The 19,786-nt window shown below is 39.2% G+C and overlaps 1 protein-coding gene across 1 annotated transcript in view; it reads left to right on the plus strand.

The window, feature by feature from the left end:
• Positions 1-18,793, plus strand: part of DIAPH3 (diaphanous related formin 3) — a 508,696-nt gene extending 489,903 nt beyond the window's left edge. Inside the window, exon 28 of the mRNA XM_040487410.1 lies at positions 17,464-18,793. Within this exon, the coding sequence (XP_040343344.1) occupies positions 17,464-17,726 (263 nt within the window). The 3' untranslated portion in view covers positions 17,727-18,793. The remainder of the gene's footprint in view (positions 1-17,463) is intronic.
• Positions 18,794-19,786: the final 993 nt, after the last annotated feature.

A 19,786-nucleotide genomic window follows, 5' to 3' on the forward strand; every position in this document is an offset into this window, starting at 1 on the left:
TTTCTTTCTTTCTTTCTTTCTTTCTTTCTTTCTTTCTTTCTTTCTTTTGTCTTTTTGAACAGTTTGAGAAGAACAGGTATTTTAAATGTCTGATAGAATTCCCCTGAGAAGCCATCTGGGCCTAGACTTGTGTTTGTTGGGAAAATTTTGATTATCTATTCAATCTTTGCTTACTATGGATCTGTTCAAATTTTCTATTTCTTCCTATTTCATTTTTGGTAGTTTTTATGTTTCTAGGAATTTGTCCATTTCTTGCAGATTGTCCAGTTTGTTGGCATATAATTTTTCATAATCTGTTATAATTGTATTTCTGTGGTGTTGGTTGTGATCTCTCCTCTTTCGTTCATGATTTTATTTTTGGGGGTCCTTTGTCTTTTCTTTTTGATAAGTCTGGATAGGGGTTCATCAATTTTATTAATTCTTTTAAAGAACCAGCTCTTAGTTTTGTTGATCTGTTCTACTGGGGTTTTTTGTTTCTTTGTTTGTATATCATTTATTTCTGCTCTAATGTTTATTATTTCCCTTCTTATGCTGGCTTTAGGCTCTATTTGCTGCTTCTTTTCTAGCTCCTTTTGGTGTAATTTTAGGTTGTGTACTTTAGACATGCTTCCTGAGGTAGGCCTGTATTGCATTATACTTTCATCTTAGGAACACCTTTGCTGCATCCCAAAGTTTTTGGACTGTTGTGTTTTTATTTTCATTTGCTTCCATATACTTTTTTATTTCACCTTTAATTTCCCATTTAACCCATTCATTCTTTAGTAATTCTGTACTCCCACGTATTTTGGTCTTTCCAAATTTTTTTCTTGTGGTTAACTCCAAGTTTAATAGTGTTGTGATCTGAAAATATTCATGGGTATGATCTCAATCTTTTTTACTTGCTGAGGGCTGATTTGTGGCCCAGTATGTGATCTATTCTGGAGCATGTTCCATATGCACTGAAAAAGAATGTGTATTCTGTGGCTTTAGGATAGAATGTTCTGAATACATCTGTTAGGTCCATCTGGTCCAGTGTGTCATTCAAAGCCATTGTTTCCTTGTTGATTTTCTGCTTAGATTATCTGTCCATTGTTATAAATGAGATGTTAAAGTCCCCTACTATTACCAATGAGTTTCTTTATGTTTGTTATTCATTGATTTATATATTTGGGTGCTACAATTTGGGGGCATAAATACTTACAATTGTAAGATCTTGTTGGATTGATCCCTTAATTATGATGTAATGCCCTTCTTCATCTCTTGGTACAGTCTTTGATGTAAAACCTAGTTTGTTGGGGGGCCTGGGTGGCTAGTTGGTTAAGCATCTGACTTTGGCTCAGGTCATGATCTCGCAGTTCATGAGTTAGAGCCCCACGTCGGGCTCTGTGCTGACAGCTCAGAGCCTGGAACTGCTTCAGATTGTGTGTCTCCCTTTTTCTCTGCCCCTCCCCTGCTCACGCTGTCTCTCTCAAAATTAAATAAATGTTAGAAAGAAAAGAAAAGAAAAGAAAGAGAAAGAGGAAGGAGGAAAGAAAGAAAAGAAAAGAAAGAGAAAGAGGAAGGAGGAAAGAAAGAAAAGAAAAGAAAAGAAAAGAAAAGAAAAGAAAAGAAAAGAAAAGAAAAAAACCTAGTTTGTCTGATATAAGCATGGCTACTCCGGCTTTCTTTTGACATCCACTGGCATGATGGATGCTTTTCCATCCCTTCACTTTTAACCTGCAGGTGTCTTTAGGTCTAAAATGAGTCTTGTAGACAGCATATAAATAAGTCTTGTTTTTTTTTTTTTTATCCATTCTGATACTCTGTGTCTTTTGATTAGAGCATTTATTCCATTTATATTCAAAATAATTATTGATAGATATGAATTAAGAGCCTTTGTGTTACCTGTAAACTTGGGATTTCTGGTGATGTTCTCTGTTCCTTTCTAGTCTGTGTTGCTTTTGATCTCCCCCCTCCACCCCACCACAAAGAGTTGCCTTTAATATTTCTTGCAGGGCTGGTTTAAGTGGTCTCGAATTCCTTTAGTTTTTGTTTGTCTGGGAAACTCTATCTCTCCTTCTATTTTGAATGACAGCCTTGCTGGATAAAGTATTCTTAGCTGCATATTTTTCCCATTCAGCACATTGAATATATCCTGCCACTCCTTCTGGCCTGACAAGTTTCTGTGGACAGATCTGCTGTGAATCTGATCTGTCTTCCCTCTTAAGTTAAAGATTTTTTCCTTTGCTGCTTTCAAGATTATTTTCTTGTCTGTGTATCTTGTGAATATGACTATAATACATCTTGGTGATGGCCACCTTTTGTTGAATTTAGTGGCAGTTCTCTTTGCTTCTTGGATTTCAGTGCCAGTTTCCTTTCCCAGATTAGGGGATTTTTCAGCTATAATTTGCTTAAACAAACCTTCTCCTTTTTATCTCTCCTCATCTTCTGGGACTCCTATGATATGGATATTATTATACTTTAAGGAGTCACTGAATTCCCTAAGTCTACATTCGTCATCCAATACCTTTCTTTCCCTCTTCTTTTCATTGTTTTCCATATTTATCTTCTGTATCACTGATTCATTCCTCTGCTTTATCCATCCTCGTTGTCATGGTATCCATTCAGATTTGCATTTCAGTTATAACATTTTTAATTTTGGCCTGACTAGTTTTTAGTTCTTTTATCTCTGCAGTAAGGAATTCTCTGATGTTTTCTATGCTTTTTAGAAACCCAGGTAATGTCCTTAAAGTTGTTGTTTTAAATTCTAGTTCAGACATCTTACCTATATCTGCATTGATTAAATTCTTGGCCATTATTCCCCCCTGTTTGTTCTTTTGGGGTGAATTCCTCCTTCTTGTCATATTTTTTGTGTGTCATTGTTAGGAAAGCCTGTTATATCCCTCCTTCTAAGAGTAATAGCTATATTAAGAAGAGGTACAAAAAAGACAAAAGGAAGGTAAAACCTAGGTATGTTTTGGTCTGCTTGTTAAAAGAAGCTAGATCCACAAAATAATAAATAAATTTTTAAAATAATTAAATTAAAAATTAAAAAAAATTAAAGATTGCTTTTTCTTTATCCTATTAAACAACAACATGAAAGGAAGCTAGATCCTCTTTCTCCTAGAGCTGAAGCTTTACAACACTCTGTTGATTAATAGACTGTGCATGAGATGGGTTTGTGCTGGTCTTCTGGGGGTGGGGCCTACTGTGCTGATTCTCAGGCAGACTTGTCCTAGTGGAGATGCACCTGCAGGGTGCAAGGGGGTGGGGCTTGGTGTAAGTGGCTCTGGCCTCCACTAGGTGGCACTGTTTTGCTCACTGAAGTCAGTCTGTGCTGATGGGTGGGAGAGGGAAGGGGAGATGGTCTACTCCACTCTTTAATCCTGTCAGCAGGAAGCTTGCAGTGCCACTGTTCAGGAAGCCTTCACAGAAGAGCAAACAATAAAACAACCTCTTGTGTCCCCAGTTTCCACCAGATCCCTGCCTTCACCCTGTCTGCATCCAAGCTATCTGCCTGCCAGGTGGCACAGCACTCCTGTGTTTTATCTCTGGTGTATGGCTGGCTTTCAAAACTCCAAATTTTAGAGATTAGTGCGGCACAGACACACACTGATCCTCTAGGGGAGGGTCTTGCTGTGCTGTGGCCATGCTGGCTTGTCTCAGAAGTAAGTTGTGTTATAGGGCAGCAGTTTAGAGGTTAGGGTAAAGCTCAGGAGAAAGCCGACACCAAGGCTTGTTGCCCTCAGCCGGTATCCCCATTCCTATGTTAGTGTATGGGACAGCTCAATGGCACATGCCAAGTCTTTTGCCCACCAGAGAGGCCTTGCCACATCTCCCAAATGCACTCCAAGCAGGGGAACTGCTTCTCCCCATGTGACCCAAGGGATCCTGAGACCACACTACCTGCTTCTGGTTCTCTTCCCTCCTTTCCCACCAGAGCACCACCAAGCCCACCAGGCACAGACCCTGGTGATGGTGTTGACCTTTGAAACTTGAGACTCTGCACTCTGCTATTTGTAAAAACTTGCAGTATTCAGCCCCTCTCTCTTTCCCAGTCAATAGTTTTATGGAAGTTTTTCTTGTGCATTTCTCTTCTCGTGCTTTCACTCATTCTCTCTATTTGTGATCGGGGTCCCTCCCCATGGTAGCACCCACATATCTTCTCTCTCCCAAGTCAACTCTCTTCATCTCCTACCTTCCATGCTGTGGCCATTTTTTGTCTCTAGTTATGCAGATTTTCTCGCTCAGCCCTCAGTTTGATATCTTGGGTGTTTAGAATGATTATCTAGCTGTACTCAAGGGATAAGGCGAGCCTAGGGTCCCCCTACTCCTCGATCATCTTAACTCTGTTTCTCTTTACTCAACTATCTATTTGCCTAAGTTTTAAAATAATACTTTCTCCTTTGGTTTTGTTTCTTTGTTTTCTGATAAGATTTTTTTCCCTGAGGGGCCCCTGGGTGGCTCAGTCGGTTAAACTTCTGACTTTGGCTCAGGTGTTAATCTCCAAGTTCATGAGTTTGAGCCCCGCATCAAGCTCTCTGCTGTCAGTGGAGGATTCCACTTGGGATCCTCTGTCCCCCTCTCTGCCCCTCCCCTACATGCATGCATGTGCAATGTCTTTCACAAATAAATGAACATTTAAAAACAAAAAAGGATTTCCTCCCTGAAATTGGTGTTTCATTTTTATTGAAGGATAGTTGGCATACAATCTTTATTAGTTTAAGCTATACAACAATTTGACAACTCTACAGGTTATGCCGTGCTCATTGTAAATTACCTACCAGCTGTCACCGTACAACATTCATACAACACAATTACAATACCACTAGCTGTATTCCCCATGATGTGCCTTTTATCCCTGTGACCTATTCATTCCATAACTGGAAGCTTCTCTCTCTTACTCCCCTTAACACATTTTGCTCATCTCCCTAACCTCTCCCCTCTGGCCACGGTCAGGTTTTTTTCTTTGTATTTATGGGTCTGTTAATGCATTTTTTTTTTTGTTTGTGCATTTGTCTTCTAAATTCAACATGTTAGTAAAATCATATGATATTTATCTTTCTCTGATTTCACTTAGCATAATACCCTCCTGGTCCATCTTTGTTTTCTCAAATGTCAATATCTCATTTTTTTATGGCTGAATAATATTCTATTGCATATATAAACCACATCTTCTTTATCCATTCTTCTGTCAGTTAACACTTTGCAAATAATGCTGCAATAAAGATAGGGATGCATAGATCTTTTAAAATTAGCATTTTTGTTTTCTTTGGCTAAATACTCCATAGTGAAAGTACTAGATTATATGGTATTTCTATTTTAATTTTTTGAAGAACCTCCATATTATTTTCCATAGTAGCTATACCAATTTATATTCCAACCAACAGTGCACAACTTTGCCAGTGCTTGTTGTGTCTTTGTTTTTGGTATGAGGTAACATCTCAGTGTGGTTTTGATTTACATTTCCCTGATAATTAGTGATGTTGGCCATCTGCGTGTCTTCTTTCAAAAAATGTCTATTCAGATCCCATGCCCATTTTTTATCTGATTATTTGGCTTTTTGGGGTTGAGTTGTATAAGGTCTCATTTACAAATATCTTCTCCCATTCAATAGCTGTCTTACCATTTTGTTGATGGTTTCCTTTGCTGTGCAAAAGCTTTTTATTTTGGTGTAGTCCCAATAGTTTATTTTTGCTTTTGTTTCCTTTGTCTGAGGAAACATATTTAGATAAATGTTGCTAAGGCCAATGCAAGAGATTACTGCCCATGTTTACTTATGAGAGTGTTACAGTTTCAGGTCTCGCCTTTAGGTCTTTAATTTACTCTTAGTTTATTTTTGTCCATGATGTAAGAAAGTGGTCCAGTTTCATTCTTTTGCATACAGCTCTTCGGTTTTCCCAACACCATTTACTGAACAGACTGTCTTTTCCCACTGCATATTCTTGCCGCTTTTGTCATGAATGAACTTACCACATATGCATGGGTTTATATGCATGGTTTTATTCCGAGGCTTTCTATTCTATTCCATTGATATGTGTATCTATTTCTGCCCAGTGCCATACTATTTGATTGTTATGGCTTTGTAGTATATCTTGAAATCTAGGATTGTGATACTTTCTTTCTCAAGATTGCTTTGGCTATTTGGAGTCTTTGGCAGATTCATGCAAATTTTAGGATTATTTGTTCTAGTTCTATGAAAAATGCTATTGGTATATTGATAGGGATTACATTGAATATGTAGATTGCTTTAAGAGGTATGGACATTTTAGGGGCGCCTGGGTGGCTCGGTCAGTTAAGCATCTGACTTCAGCTCAGGTCACGATCTCACAGCTCATGGGTTCGAGCCCCGTGTCGGGCTCTGTGCTGAAAGCTCAGAGCCTGGAGCCTGCTTCGGATTCTGTGTCTCCTTCTCTCTCTCTACCCCTCCTCTGCTCATGCTCTGTCTCTCTCTGTCTCAAAAATAAACAAACATTAAAAAAATTTAAGAGGTATGGACATTTTAACAATAATTCTCAAATTTGTGAGCATGTATGTCTTTCCATTTGTGTCATCGTTAGTTTCTTTTATTTTTGAGAGAGAGAGAGAGAGGGAGACAGAGCATGAGCAGGGGAGGGAGAGAGAGAGGAAGACACAGAATCTGAAGCGGGCTCCAGGCTCTGAGCTGTCAGCACAGAGCCCAGCATGGGGCTTGAACTCACGAACTGTGAGATCATGACCTGAGCTGAAGTCGGATGCTTGGCTGACTGAGCCATCCAGGCACCCCATCTTTAGTTTCTTTCATCAGTGTTTTATAATATTCAAAGTACAGGTTTTTTTTACCTCCTTGGTTAAGTTTATTCCTATGAATTTTATTTCTGGTGCAATTGTAAATAGGATTGTTTTCTTAATTTCTCTTTCTGCAATGTTATTATTAGTGTACAGAAACAGATTTCTATATATTAACTTTGTATTCTGCAACTTTACTAGATTTATTACTGCCAGTAGTTTTTGATTGGAGTCTTTAGAGTTTTCTATGTATCATGTCATGTCACCTACAAATAGTGACAATTTTACTTTTTTCATACCAATTTGGACCCTTCAGTTTTTCTTGTCTGATTGCTATTGCTAGAACTTCCAGTACTAGATTGAGTAAAAGTGGAGACAGTGAACATCCTCTTTCCTGATCCTAGAGGAAAAGCTCTCAGTTTCCCACCATTGAGTATGATGTTAGCTGTGTTTTTGTCCAAAATTGTTTTTATTATGTTAAGGTATGTTCTCTAAGGCCATTTCATTGAAAGTTTATATCGTGAACAGATGTTGAATATTGTTAAATGCATTTTCTGTATTGTTTATTCTTTTTCTAGTTCCTTTAGGCTTAAGGTTAGGTTATTTGAGCTTTTTCTCGTTTCTTGAAATTGGCCTCCTGGAACTATTTTTGTTGTGTCTTAAAGATTTTGAAGCGTTGTGTTTTCATTTTTATTGGTCTCCATGTATTTTTATTTCCTCTTTGGTTTTTTTCATTGACACATGGGTTGTTCAGTAGTATATTGTTTCACCTGCCATGTTTTTCCCATTTTTTTCTTCTAATTGATTACTAATTTCATACCATTGTTGTTGGGAAAGATGCTTAATAGAATTTTAAACTTTTTGAATTCATTGAGACTTGTTTTGTGGCCTAACGTGATCTATCCTGGAAAATGTTCCATGTGCATTGATTTCTCTGCGTGGATGATCTATCCATTGATGTAAGTGGGGTGTTAAAGTCGCCTAGTATTATTTTACTATTGTCAATTTCTCCCTTTTTGTCTGCTAATATTTGCTATATTTTTTTAGATGCTCCAATGTTGGATGCTTCTAAAATTATGGGCCTGGGATGTTCCGGGGTGTTTTGTACCTGTGTCATCTGGGCAAGAGGGCTGAAGCTGTAGTGAGCGCTGATCAGGGACTTACCAACATGTTCCATGTTGGGTGGCCTTGGTGGGATGTCTGGGGCTAGTGTGGACCTTTGAGCCCAGGGCTCACTGAGGTCATAGATCAGCTAGGCTGCCTGGACCCTGCTCCTATCCACACTATCAAGGTGGAGGGGAAATGAAAACCATACCACTTGCCAACCCTTTTAACCCAGAAAGCTCTCCTGACATTTGGCCAAGTTCTAGGGTAGATCCTTTATATTCTACTTGTTCTTTTAAACCACGCCATCTGGGGCTGGTATGGGCTAGGTCCCCAGGGCTCCCAAAGGTGGCAGGATGGCTATTGAGCCTGGACACTCTTCCCATCTATACTATCAAGGTAGAAGAGGAACATAAACAGTGGCACTTGCCGGCCCCTCTGAGCTGGAGAGAGTCCAGTAGCTCTGCTGCCATTTGGCAGGGCTCAGGGCTGGTTCCTTTATATTCTAGTTGCCTTTTTTAAACTTCAGGGTTTGTTTCGTTTTGATATTTTTCTGTACCCCAGGGCAGATGAATCCGCACAAGGTCCCTTTGCCTCCATCTCTTGCATTATCTATCTGGTCTTGTGCAGAAGCTGTCCATTCAGGCCTCAGTTCTTCAGGAGGAATAAACAGGTGTAAATTTGGTGTGCCCAGGGAGGAGATGAATTCTGGGTCTTCCTACACCCACCATCCATAACCATAGCCTTTCTTATTCCTGAAATTGGCATTTTAAAGAGACCTAGGTAAGAATTCCTGGAGGGATCAAGTAGAACATTTACATTTCAAAGGCACAGAGAAAGAATGTAAGTTCCTCTGTGCCCAACTTTTGTTTTTTAGGGCCAAAACTTTTACAATATTTACAAAAAGCCTTTCAGGATAAATAGAGGAGGTTTGGGGGTTGGTAAAAAGAATAGGTGGGCTTTAAATTGTTTCTGGAGCTGCTTTTCTGGTTTTGTAAAGATTTGTAAAGTAGTTTTTATTCAATTTTAGAGAGAGAGTGAGGGGTCGGGAGGCAGAGAAAGAGAGAGAACCCCAAGTAGGCTCTGCACTGTCATTGTGAGCCCGATGCATGGCTTGATGTCAAGAACCATGAGATCATGACCTGAGCCAAAAGCAAGAGTCTGAAGCTTAACCAACTGAGCCACCCGGGCTCCCAAAGGACAGTTGCCTTTAATTCCTCAAGGAATTGGGTTGTAACTAAAATGACATCATAGATTGATCCACCTATTAATCCTTTTATGAGAGCTTTAGAAAGTTTTTCTTGCCTTCTGGGTACATAGTTTCATTTTAGTTAAGGGGAGAAGGCCTTAAAAATATTCCCATTAGGCTCCAATTAACAGCTTCTGACCTAAGAGCTACTTCATTCGAGTTGGTATTTAAGAATTTGCATGGCCCAGGGGTGCCAGCTGGCTCAGTTAAGCTCCTGACTTCAGCTCAGGTCATGATCTCACAGTTCATGAGTTCAAGCCCCATGTTGGGCTCTGTGCTGACAGCTCTGTTCCTGAAGCCTGCTTCAGATTCTGTGTCTCCCTCTGTCTCTGCCCCTCCTCCACTCGTGCTCGCGCTTTCTCTCTCAAAAATAAACATTTAAAAATTTTTTTTTAATTTGCATATCTTGGAGCCTGCTTCAGATTTTGTGTCTCCTCTCTCTGCCCTCCCCTGCTCTCACTCTCTCTCTCAAAAATAAATATTAAATTTTTTTTTTTAAGAATTTGCATAGGACCTTTAAGTACACTTCTTTTTCCAGTGTCCAGGTGATTACAAATGAAACATTCACCCTTGGACCATCATTCTGATGGTGGATACCTAAAGGGTGTAATGTGGGCAGCCAAGCAGTATCTCAGGTGTGTGGCTTTGGGTCTGTGGTAGCTGTAAGGCCAGTAGTGTGGCTGACTTTTGTTTGCAGTTGTGTTCCAAAGACCTTTCAGTGTTCAGCTGTGGTTGTAAGTTCAGATACTAAAAGATTTGTTGCTATTTTGTGAGTTTCTATGGGTTCATGAGGGGACCATGCTGAAAATCAAACATCTCCAAAACTGTCATCAGTGTTTTGCCATTTTGCTTCCCACATCCATTCTTGGACTTTGCCAGGTCCCACCATCATTTGTACAAGCTGATAAGGATCTGGCAGACTGGGGTTGTAGGCCCTAATAATGACTAAATTCTTCAGAACACTTTTCGGGATCCTCCCCTTAGGAAATTCTATAATTATGACCCTTATTTCATTGTTGACCAAGGAGTTAAGGATACCCGAGAAGGATCACCCAGGACCTTGGGTGGTTTATTGTAAAGGTAACTGTTTAATAGTCTCTTCAGAGTGGAAAGGCAGTTCAGACAGAGTTAGAACATGAGTACTCAGGTAAGGAAAGGTAGAGGAGAGTGATAGGAGTCATGTCAGCTTTATCGTCATTTGTTTTAGGTACTTCTTATGTCTTTAATTTTTCATGAGCCTTTAACAACAAATTTTTTAATGAAATAGTTTAGAATCTTGAAGCCTTTTAGGAGTTTTTGCACACCAATTAAAGTAGGTACCCCATTCTGTTTAATTCAGGAACCCTTGCTTTCAAGCGTACTTTTTAAGTGAACGATCTTGTCTAATTGAGATGCTCCCCATAATGGCTATTTTAATTCTAGGTTGCCTTTAGTAAGATTTTGCCACTTTCGTAGATATTTATACATTCTGTAACCATAGTCTTAGACATGAAATAAGCATGTGTGCTGTAAGGTGACACACTCAACTTTTTTGGAATTTAAAGATCTCATTTAATTTTTTTTTTTTTTTAAGCTAAGCCTTTGGGTCTCTTGGAGTCAAACTAATACTTAAAAGGGATGTGCCTCTGGGTTGGGGGTTGTGTGGTGTTTGCCATATACCTCACTGCGTAGATATTGAGGTTGGCAGGTGACCCAGGGTCAATCTAACCTGTCCCATGACTAACTTATCCTAACATGAGTCTTGGGTTAGGTGGCAAGAACTTTAACAGCTTTTAAATACTAGACTTTTGTCCCCCAGTTTTGTAGCTGCTTCCCAGATTCCTTTAGCAATAGCTTTTCTCTACACAAAACAAGACCAACAAACCTGTGCACCTTAACACACCAGCAGTAACCAAAAGATGTTGCTGCAGCCTGGACAAGAAAAGACCCTGTGTGGCCCACTACTAATTCCCACCATGGAATCTTGGGCTGGGGGAAGTACTGAACCAGCAGACCTCAACAAATAGGGACTGGAACTCACATAACTGGGGAATTGCAGACTGCCACGAACAGTTCCCATGTGGATTTGGGAACAGAAACAAGGGCTGGGGGTATCCAGCAATTCAACAAGAATTGTGGCCTGAACTACCAGCAGCTCCCAATGTCGAACTGACAGGAAAGCCAGTTAGATCAGAAGCTCAGCACCAGAGCTGAAGTCAGAACCAAGAGGAACTTACAGCCCTCAGAAATGGCAAGAAAGGACTCAGAAATGTTCATGGGTACTGCTCCTGTGTTTCTGGTTGTTTCCAAAGCCCCCAGAAGTTCACTTCAGAACCCACTGCTGCCACCAAATCTATTAGAAAGCAAAATTCGACTGAGTAAATTTGAAGATCAAACTGGCTTTAGTCAACAGTTAATCAGGCAGCATCCCATCTAGAACGTAGAAAGGAGCTTCGATGAGTTATAAGAAGACTGTGGAAGCTATGGAAGACTTTTACAGGCTGAAAGAGGGTGACAAAGAAAAGGGTGTTTTGTTTCAGGCAAGGCCTCCTTCCTTTGAAACGGGACAGAAAGGGTCGATTGGGCAGATTACCTCACTAGTGCTAACCAGAAAATTCCAGATTGATTGGTAACCTTTAGTTACATTCATAGGTGAAGCTTAAACTGCAATCAGGTTAGGTATAAGTTTTGGTTTGCTGATGTGCGGCTCAGCACAAGTGACTCCAGTTTGGACATGTTTTGTTAACAGGTGGCAATTATTTTCTCAATCCAGAGATATCCTTTATTTATCATTGTCTTTGTTTTGTGAATTGGGGGAGTAACTGTTTTGTTGTTTTTGTTTCTACATAATCGGTTTCAGTAAGAGTGTCTTGGCACTCCCAAAAGATTTGGACTGTATACAAAATGCCCTTTTGCTCTTTTTGTCACTTTTACACGTTTTCAATACAAAAGGTAAAATGAACAGCAAAATGAAACTAAGGGAAGACAATTATTTATAGCATCAGTAAATCAACGGTAAGAAACACCACAGGGATATGGGCTGCTGGCGGCCAGCACTAACTTCAGTTATTGCATAGATTAAAAACATATATTTGTCACACACTTTACTATCATGTACACCCAGTAGTGCTTTAAAAATTATATTTATGGGTTATTTTTTTCTCTCACCAAAGTAAAGCCATTTCTGGGGTGAAACAAACAGCTACTTAGTAGGTCAAAGTAATAGTTAGGAGCAAAAGGTAAAGAACTGTGAAGAGAAACCAAACTTCAGGAAGACTAAACAGATGCAGTCAATTTAGGACACCAGAGTTTTGTATTCTTCCTCCTGTCAAAGCTGCCACAGGCTCACCAGTGACCACAAAAGGCAGGAGCTCAATTTTATATTTCATCTGAGAGTTGGCACTTCTAAGAAGCCAGTGCCCATTAGAACCACAATGTGATGGGGGATCAATACCGACTTAAAGGGAATAATACCTCTTTCTAAACCATAACTGATATTTCCTGCAGCTGAGAGGGTTTTCCCCAAGGGCCATCAGCCAGGACTCAGCCTCGCCTCAGCATAAGCAGCATAACAACTGTTGGCTGAAACATTTCCTCCTTTGAAGGCCACGTTGCATACATTTATGTTCAGTCTCTTGTCAGCAACTTTCCTAGTTTCCCATGTCTTTTGTGTTACTGGAGAAACAATGGAAAAATTAGCTCAGGAATGGTGGGTGTTTTTTGTTTTGGGCTTGTTTAGCTTTCTTTGTCTTCCGAATCTGTAGTCCACCAAAGGTCATGTGAGATCCACCCCTAAATGTAGTTTAGGGCTTTTATTCTCCTGTTTAAGTCCAGTGGGTTCTCTGTATTTAACTTTTCATTCAGTTTCAGGGGGAAAAAAAAAAATCCATGGTCGAACTCCAGAATCAATTCTTACGGTGAGAATCATATCGAAATAAGTGAGTTTTGTCTTAAAGGAAAATAGCATGTATTCTCACACTGTTTATTTCCACAGAAACATAAAAACAAGGTGTGTGGATTAGACTCCCTTACTGACCTACTACTAAGAATAGCAGCTGGTCCCTGCCATCTGTACTATAATCACCAATGGCCCTGGATGTTGGCCATAGTCCTAGATATATCATACTTCCCTTCACAAACATCAATTGTAACATCTTGTAAGCCCTGGATTTGATTCATAAAATAATAGCACAAGCTCCCTCTCTCTGGGGAGTTAAGCAATCATTCTGCTTTGCTTTCATATTTTTAGTTTCTGTTTAAAAATGTGTACTCGTAAGGACTTGAGTTGATGGGATAGAGAAAAGACTTCTTTTTTTCTTGATACCCCAGCCCTGTCTTTCGTGGAAAGAGTCCAAGTGCATCATCTTGTATTTGGAACAGTCTAATTTCATAGGAAAAGGATATGAGCCCACCAGCTTCAAATTACAATTTCTTTTATGTCTCTGATCACCTATATAGAGGTCTCTCCAAAAAAGGGTTGTGGCATGCCCCTGATGTTCAAAGCAAACCATGTAGAAATGAAGTGCATGTTTTTGTGTGGAATTTGTATCTGTGGTTCAGCCCACATGAAGCCACCAATAGTAGACTTTACAATAATAGTAATGTCAAAAGACACCTGGCTTTGAACCAACATTATAACAAAAGTGAACGTCCAACTCGGTGGCTTCCTCTACCTGTTAACATTTTCTCTAGGTGCAGTGTGATGGGAGACTTCTCCGTCTCAACTTTATCAGCTTTGTGATTTCAGATGAGACTCCCTCAGTTCCACAGTTTGGGCCTCCCATGACTGGGGACAAAGCAAAAAGGAAGAAACTCTGGTCCCACATGAAGGCTCTTGAGGTACTAGGATATAAATGTGAGGGCTGGGGTGAAGAGTTGTTATCTACAAGCTATAAACTCATTTTTTAAAGAAGCCCTTGTGCACTTTTTTATTTCTTTGGTGGTTTCAGGAATGGTCACTTTCTGTTTTGTATCATCTTGTCTGTTGCTTCTCATAAAAGATTCTCCTCCTGAAACCACAGAGGAGTTAAATGCCAGCTTGGTTTTTCTCTTATCTATGGGTGTGCTGCAGGAACAAAATAATATTTGGGGTTTTCTTAAAAGGGTGGAAATGCTCTTGCCTGCATTGACCCACCCAGTGTTATCCACCTAAGCCTCCGAAGAAGTTCAGAGAGCAAACAGTTAAAGAGAAGCCCAGGCTCTGCTAGGCACTTCATCCTTGGATCTGGCATAGATGGAGTCAAAGAGGACCAAAATATCCAAGTGGATATACAGTCCTTGCTGTTAGCAACACGCAGTTTATTAGTGACCTTGACAAGAGCTGTTTCAGAAGAGGAAAGGGTCAAAAGCATGATTGGAGTGGGTTCAAGAGAAAAATAGGAAGAGAGGAAGTGAGACAGTAAGAATGGGCAATTCTGTTGAGATATTTTGCTATAAAGGCAGTCAACAATTGAGGTAGTAAATGGAGACTGTGGAGTCAAATATATATATTTTTTTCTCTAAAGATTGGGTTTAATACAACATACTTGTATGCTGGGGGGAATGATCACATGAAGAAGGTAACGTTTCCAATATGGTAGAGAGAGGACAAGCTGCAGGGGGGAATGTCGGTGAATAGACAAGTGACAGTAGTATGTGGTGTTCACTGCGAAGATTTGTCCTCAGAGGGGGGCAGAGAAGATCCTAAGGATAGAAGGAGTGTATGTGCGTGAAGTAGGTAGATCGTAGGGGTAGGCAGAAGCTTATGGGAGTTCTCTTCTGATTGCTTCTATGAATGAGTTAAATGGCAGTGAAGGAGAACATGTTGGACAGTTGATAAGAAAGGAGAAGGTGTAAAATATTTGTCTAGGAGAATGGACTAGTAAATGGACTAGGGAACTGCAGTAGTATTAAGGTCATACTTGAAATTCATGGTCATGAATTTCAGCAAGACCCAGAAAGCAAAGGAGTACATGTGTGACCTTGGACATACTGCTCTGAGGTAGTTTACATGGGTCTACTATCTGCTGTACAAAGTTGTTGAGAGAATTAAATGTGGCAGAAAGCATTTTGAAGTATAAGTACAGGATATGATTATTATGAAACTTAGCTTTGAATTACTTAGCACTTTTCCTTGGCAAAAAGCTTTTCAAATTTGTTTAAGACAGCCTTAGTATCTCTAGAGACAGCATTTGGCTTCTGCCACTGATTTACTCCGTAACTCAGTCTAAGCAAATGACTTAACTTCCTTTTGCTTTTACCTCTCAATCTATAAAACGAGGGTGGTTATGTTTAAAGCACAACAAATGCTTTATAAATAAAGGTGCTATGTAAACGCAAGCTGGTAATAAAATGGTATTTCAAGCCTCACTGGTACGGTCACTGGAAACTCAGACAGGTCAGCCTTGGGGGGTAGGTGCATCCCTTAAGAAGCTTTTATAGAAGGGAAACACGAGTATCTTGAAATTGGTATCACCCACGTTATTTCTATTAACATTTACAACTACTCTTTAAGGTTGATTCATAGAACCTGAGACACAAAAAGTTCCATTGTTAAAGCCAAGCAGAAGCTTGGATTTCAATCCAGATTTCTCTTAAAACCCTATGCCCCTTTTTCATTTTGCCACATAGAGAATTGGGCTTGATACATTGTAGCCAGAGAAGGTATGGGATATTTTGTGTTTATTACACACCCATATTTTAGCCAACTTAATCTCTTGTTTGCCATCGAAAATGGAGCTAGAGTTGCCCAGCAGCAGGATACCAGCTACTTCATTGGAGATATCATCATGATGGAGTCGTTTACAAGAAACCAAATGACAAGAAAAGATAGGAACATCTGGAGAAAGGAGCGTAAGCTGACCAAAGATTTACACTTAGCTACAAATGCAGTTTTCAGACATTCTGGGACAGGAGGGTGGATACTATAAAAATAAATTTGTGTGATCATGGGAACTGCAGGAATAGTATGTCCTCTGTCCTCTTGACTACAAACACAATGTGTACATTATATATTTAATTATATAACTAAAGAACTATATAATTTATAAATTACAAAGCATAAATAGCTCTAGGAAAATCAGTGCTGTGTTAGATTTTTATTTTTGAGTAACGATTGCCCAGCTGATAGAGAAGGTGATAGGAAAGCTGTATTTATTTTCTTCCAACAGCTAAAAGGTGATCATACTTCTAAAATTTGTTGAGATTGTCCAAGAAAGTGTGTAAAATACTCATCCATCACTGGAAGCCCCTGGTCAGGAAATGACAGTGCAGTAAATATCTTCAGCAGCCACCTTTTAATGTACAAGCTGTTTTCGGTTGGAATTTTCAGCACTCACATAAAACACACTGTCATGAGTGACTGCTTGTGCTCCAAAGTCATTACTATTGGGATAATGGAACATCTCTCAGCGAATAACCAAAAAACTTTAAATGTCATGTCAAGTTTGTTGAAGCCATTTTCAAGCCCCGTTCAAGGTTACATGAATATTGAGGGTGTCTGTTTTTTAGAAGTGTTGAGGTCTGTGAGAGCTAACTCATAAGGTTGTACAATAGGAGAGTCAGTTAATTAAAAGAAAATCTCGTGTTCCTTGCAAAAGTCAATCAGCCAGAGCCTTTTAGTCATTAGCTACTGCAGCTCTCTCCTTATAGCCTTCTACGTCAGGCTCAGTCACTTACCAATAAAAGAATATGTATGTGTGTATGTATACATGTCTGTATAAATATATGTGTGTGTATTTGACAGATTATGATGTAGATTTGCTAGGAAGTTTTAACAATTTGCCTCCCAAATGCAATATTTCTTTTGAGGGAAGTCGTTGACTTTTTACAGTCCTATTATAAACTTTCCTTTTTGGTTTTTAAAAAAATAATAATTCTCATTATTATTCCAACTAAGGTATATCTTGGGTCATAGAGTTGGAGATAATTTCTCTACCCAGCGCATATTTATTGAGCATCACTTTGCTCCAGAGCCATTTTAGGCACTGACATTAAAGCAGTATTTCGAACCACCTCCCTGCTGTCTTGGAGCTTATATTCTAGTAAAGAGACAGAATGGACGAGTAAACAGATATATGATGTGTCTGGTGGTTAGGAGTTCAGTGAAGGAAAAAATGAGGAAGGATGCGTGATGGAAAGGGGCAGCGCTATTTCAGTTGTATGGTCAGAAGAGTCCTCTCTATTTAGATAGCATTTGAGCAGAGACCAGAAGGAAATCGGCATTTGTGCTAATGAAATGGTTGTCTATTTACATTTTAGTTTCTTCTTAAACTATGTGTATTTATTTTCAATCTACCTGTCTCTGCTGAATATTTTAATTTAGTCTATCTAAGAGGACTTGTCTGAGAATAATTATTTTAAGTTAATGTGCACAGTCCTTGCTTATCACAGTGATAAGTTTAATGTTTCTTTCTTCCTTACTGTAGAAAATCAGAAAGTGCAGTTAACAGAAGGGTCACGTTCACACTACAATATCAATTGCAACTCAACGAGGACTCCAGTCGCCAAGGAGCTTAATTATAATCTAGACACTCATACGTCTACAGAGAGGATCAAGGCAGTTGAGAAGAAGGAAGCCTGTAATGTAGAAAGCAACAGAAAAAAGGAAATGGAACTTCTTGGCTCTGTTTCTAAAAACGAATCTGTTCCCGAAGTTGAAGCCCTGCTGGCAAGATTACGAGCTTTATAAATTAACTGGTAAAAAATGATTAAGCCAAATATAAAGCCATGCTCTAAGCTATAACACTTGAAAAAATGCTTTTTATATAAGTGACTTTATATAGTTTAAATTATGATATATATTAGAAAAATAAAGCTAACTACATGATTGCAGTGCTTTTTCTATGTACTTGAGGATTTGGCTTATTCAAGATTGTAATGGGTTTTAATGCTTTTCTTGTCTCCTGGTATTCATGTGTTCTATATTTGGTGGCTAAATTATACATAATGCTTTAGAGAACAGGTAGGTAGCCATGTGTTCAGCAATGTGTCCTGAAGGAATACATTTTATTAAGTCACTGTAATTTTTACCTTACTGTTTTTAGCATTAATGAATATCAAATTATAATGTCAACTCTTGGTGTGTGTGTATGCGTGTATATATGGTGTGTGTGTGTATGTATAATATATATTTATATATTATATACATACACATATATGTGTATAATATATATATATATATATATATATATATATTTCCCATGCATGTCATTTAACATAGGCCCAAGTTTCTCCTTAGTTGGGATCTACATGCTATCAACGTAACATCAGAAACATGAAATTGAATGTAACAGAGCTGTAAGGAAATGAATGTAAGCTCATTATTATCATTGTTGAATTCGTGTTAATTAGAGCCTGCAGGAGACTATAAGGCCGTTGAGCACATTTCCAAAAATGATGTACTAGCAATGTATGCACTCTTCGTGAAATGCACATGCTTTTGTATAAAGTAGATGTATACGGTGTTAGAGTGCTGCCGAAACTCCTAACTGCGAGAGCATTTTTCCCCTTGGTTATTATGACTCTCAGGAAGTAGCATCTTGAAACTTCCCAAGTAACGAAGTTTTTTGGTTTTTTTTTTTCGGTGAACAAACTTGAAATTACAGTCTCTTTGATCTGACAATCAATAAGTTTAACAAAGATCTAAAGTGTTTCAAGGAAAGTTTCCTATGCATATGTTGCAATTTTCCCTCATTTGGGATACTGAATTAACTCTTAATCCTATACAAAAGAAAATAAACTTGCTACTCGCACTAACTGAAAAAATCGGGTGTTTTTGTAGTTAGCATATTCTGTGCAAATAGCCTGTGCTATGCAGTCTATCTAAGCATCTATTTTGCTTTATTATGTGCAGTAAATAAATGACTGCTCTTTTACCTTCAGTTAAAAAGCAGTTATGTGGAACCAGTCTGGCGAGGTCCACTGCTTTTTATTTCCTTGTTTAAGTTGCCACCTCCTTTCAGCTCCAAGTTAATAAAGTTAATTAATTAGAACTATGAACCAGGCCCTGTTTATAGACATTGGGGAACAGAGTGTTATCCACAGCCTATGCAGGAATAAATTGTTCTCCTATGTATGGCTGAAATAGAAATTGCACCCGGAGGGCAAAATGCATATTTTCCTGAAAACAAATCTTAACAATGAAGAAAGGTGAAGGACATTTACACAATTTAGCAGACAGGACCCTAACAGCAAGAAAAGAAGTGAAAGAAAAGAATTCTGACGATCAGTTCTTAACATGATTTTGCAAACACTTGGGCTTTTCAGAAGCAAAACTGAAATTCAGCCAGATAGTTTGGACATACCAGGCGGCATGTAAGCCCTCTGGAAACTTGGGTCAGGGAGCAGCCACAAGGGAGAAGCAGCCTGGCAAGTAAAGGGAAGTGAAGATGACATAGACCCCCAAGGGCCGAGAAATGCAGGCAAGTCCTAAACAGACGCAGTCAGCCCCCCAGCACCTGTCTGCAGGTCAGGGGCTCCACTCCCTCCGCCTCCCTGGCGGGAGTGTGTTCTGATCAGGCCTGGATAGGGGACTATGTTTTGTGTTCACCTCTCCACACCTAAAGAGTACACAGAGGTAAGAGCCAACCAAGAAACAGCTCATTTTCTGCTGCAGAGATTTCAGTGATAAAGGCTCCTTCAACAATGGGCAGGGGGGTATGATTAGGGTTTTTAAATCCGTATTATTCCTTTAGCCAACTTTAGATGAAAACTAGACATCGAGGTACAAGTTCATGTTTCTGAGCAGTT

Source organism: Herpailurus yagouaroundi, unplaced genomic scaffold (assembly GCF_014898765.1).
Source record: "Herpailurus yagouaroundi ecotype Mexico unplaced genomic scaffold, PumYag 164, whole genome shotgun sequence".
NCBI lineage: Eukaryota > Metazoa > Chordata > Mammalia > Carnivora > Felidae > Herpailurus > Herpailurus yagouaroundi.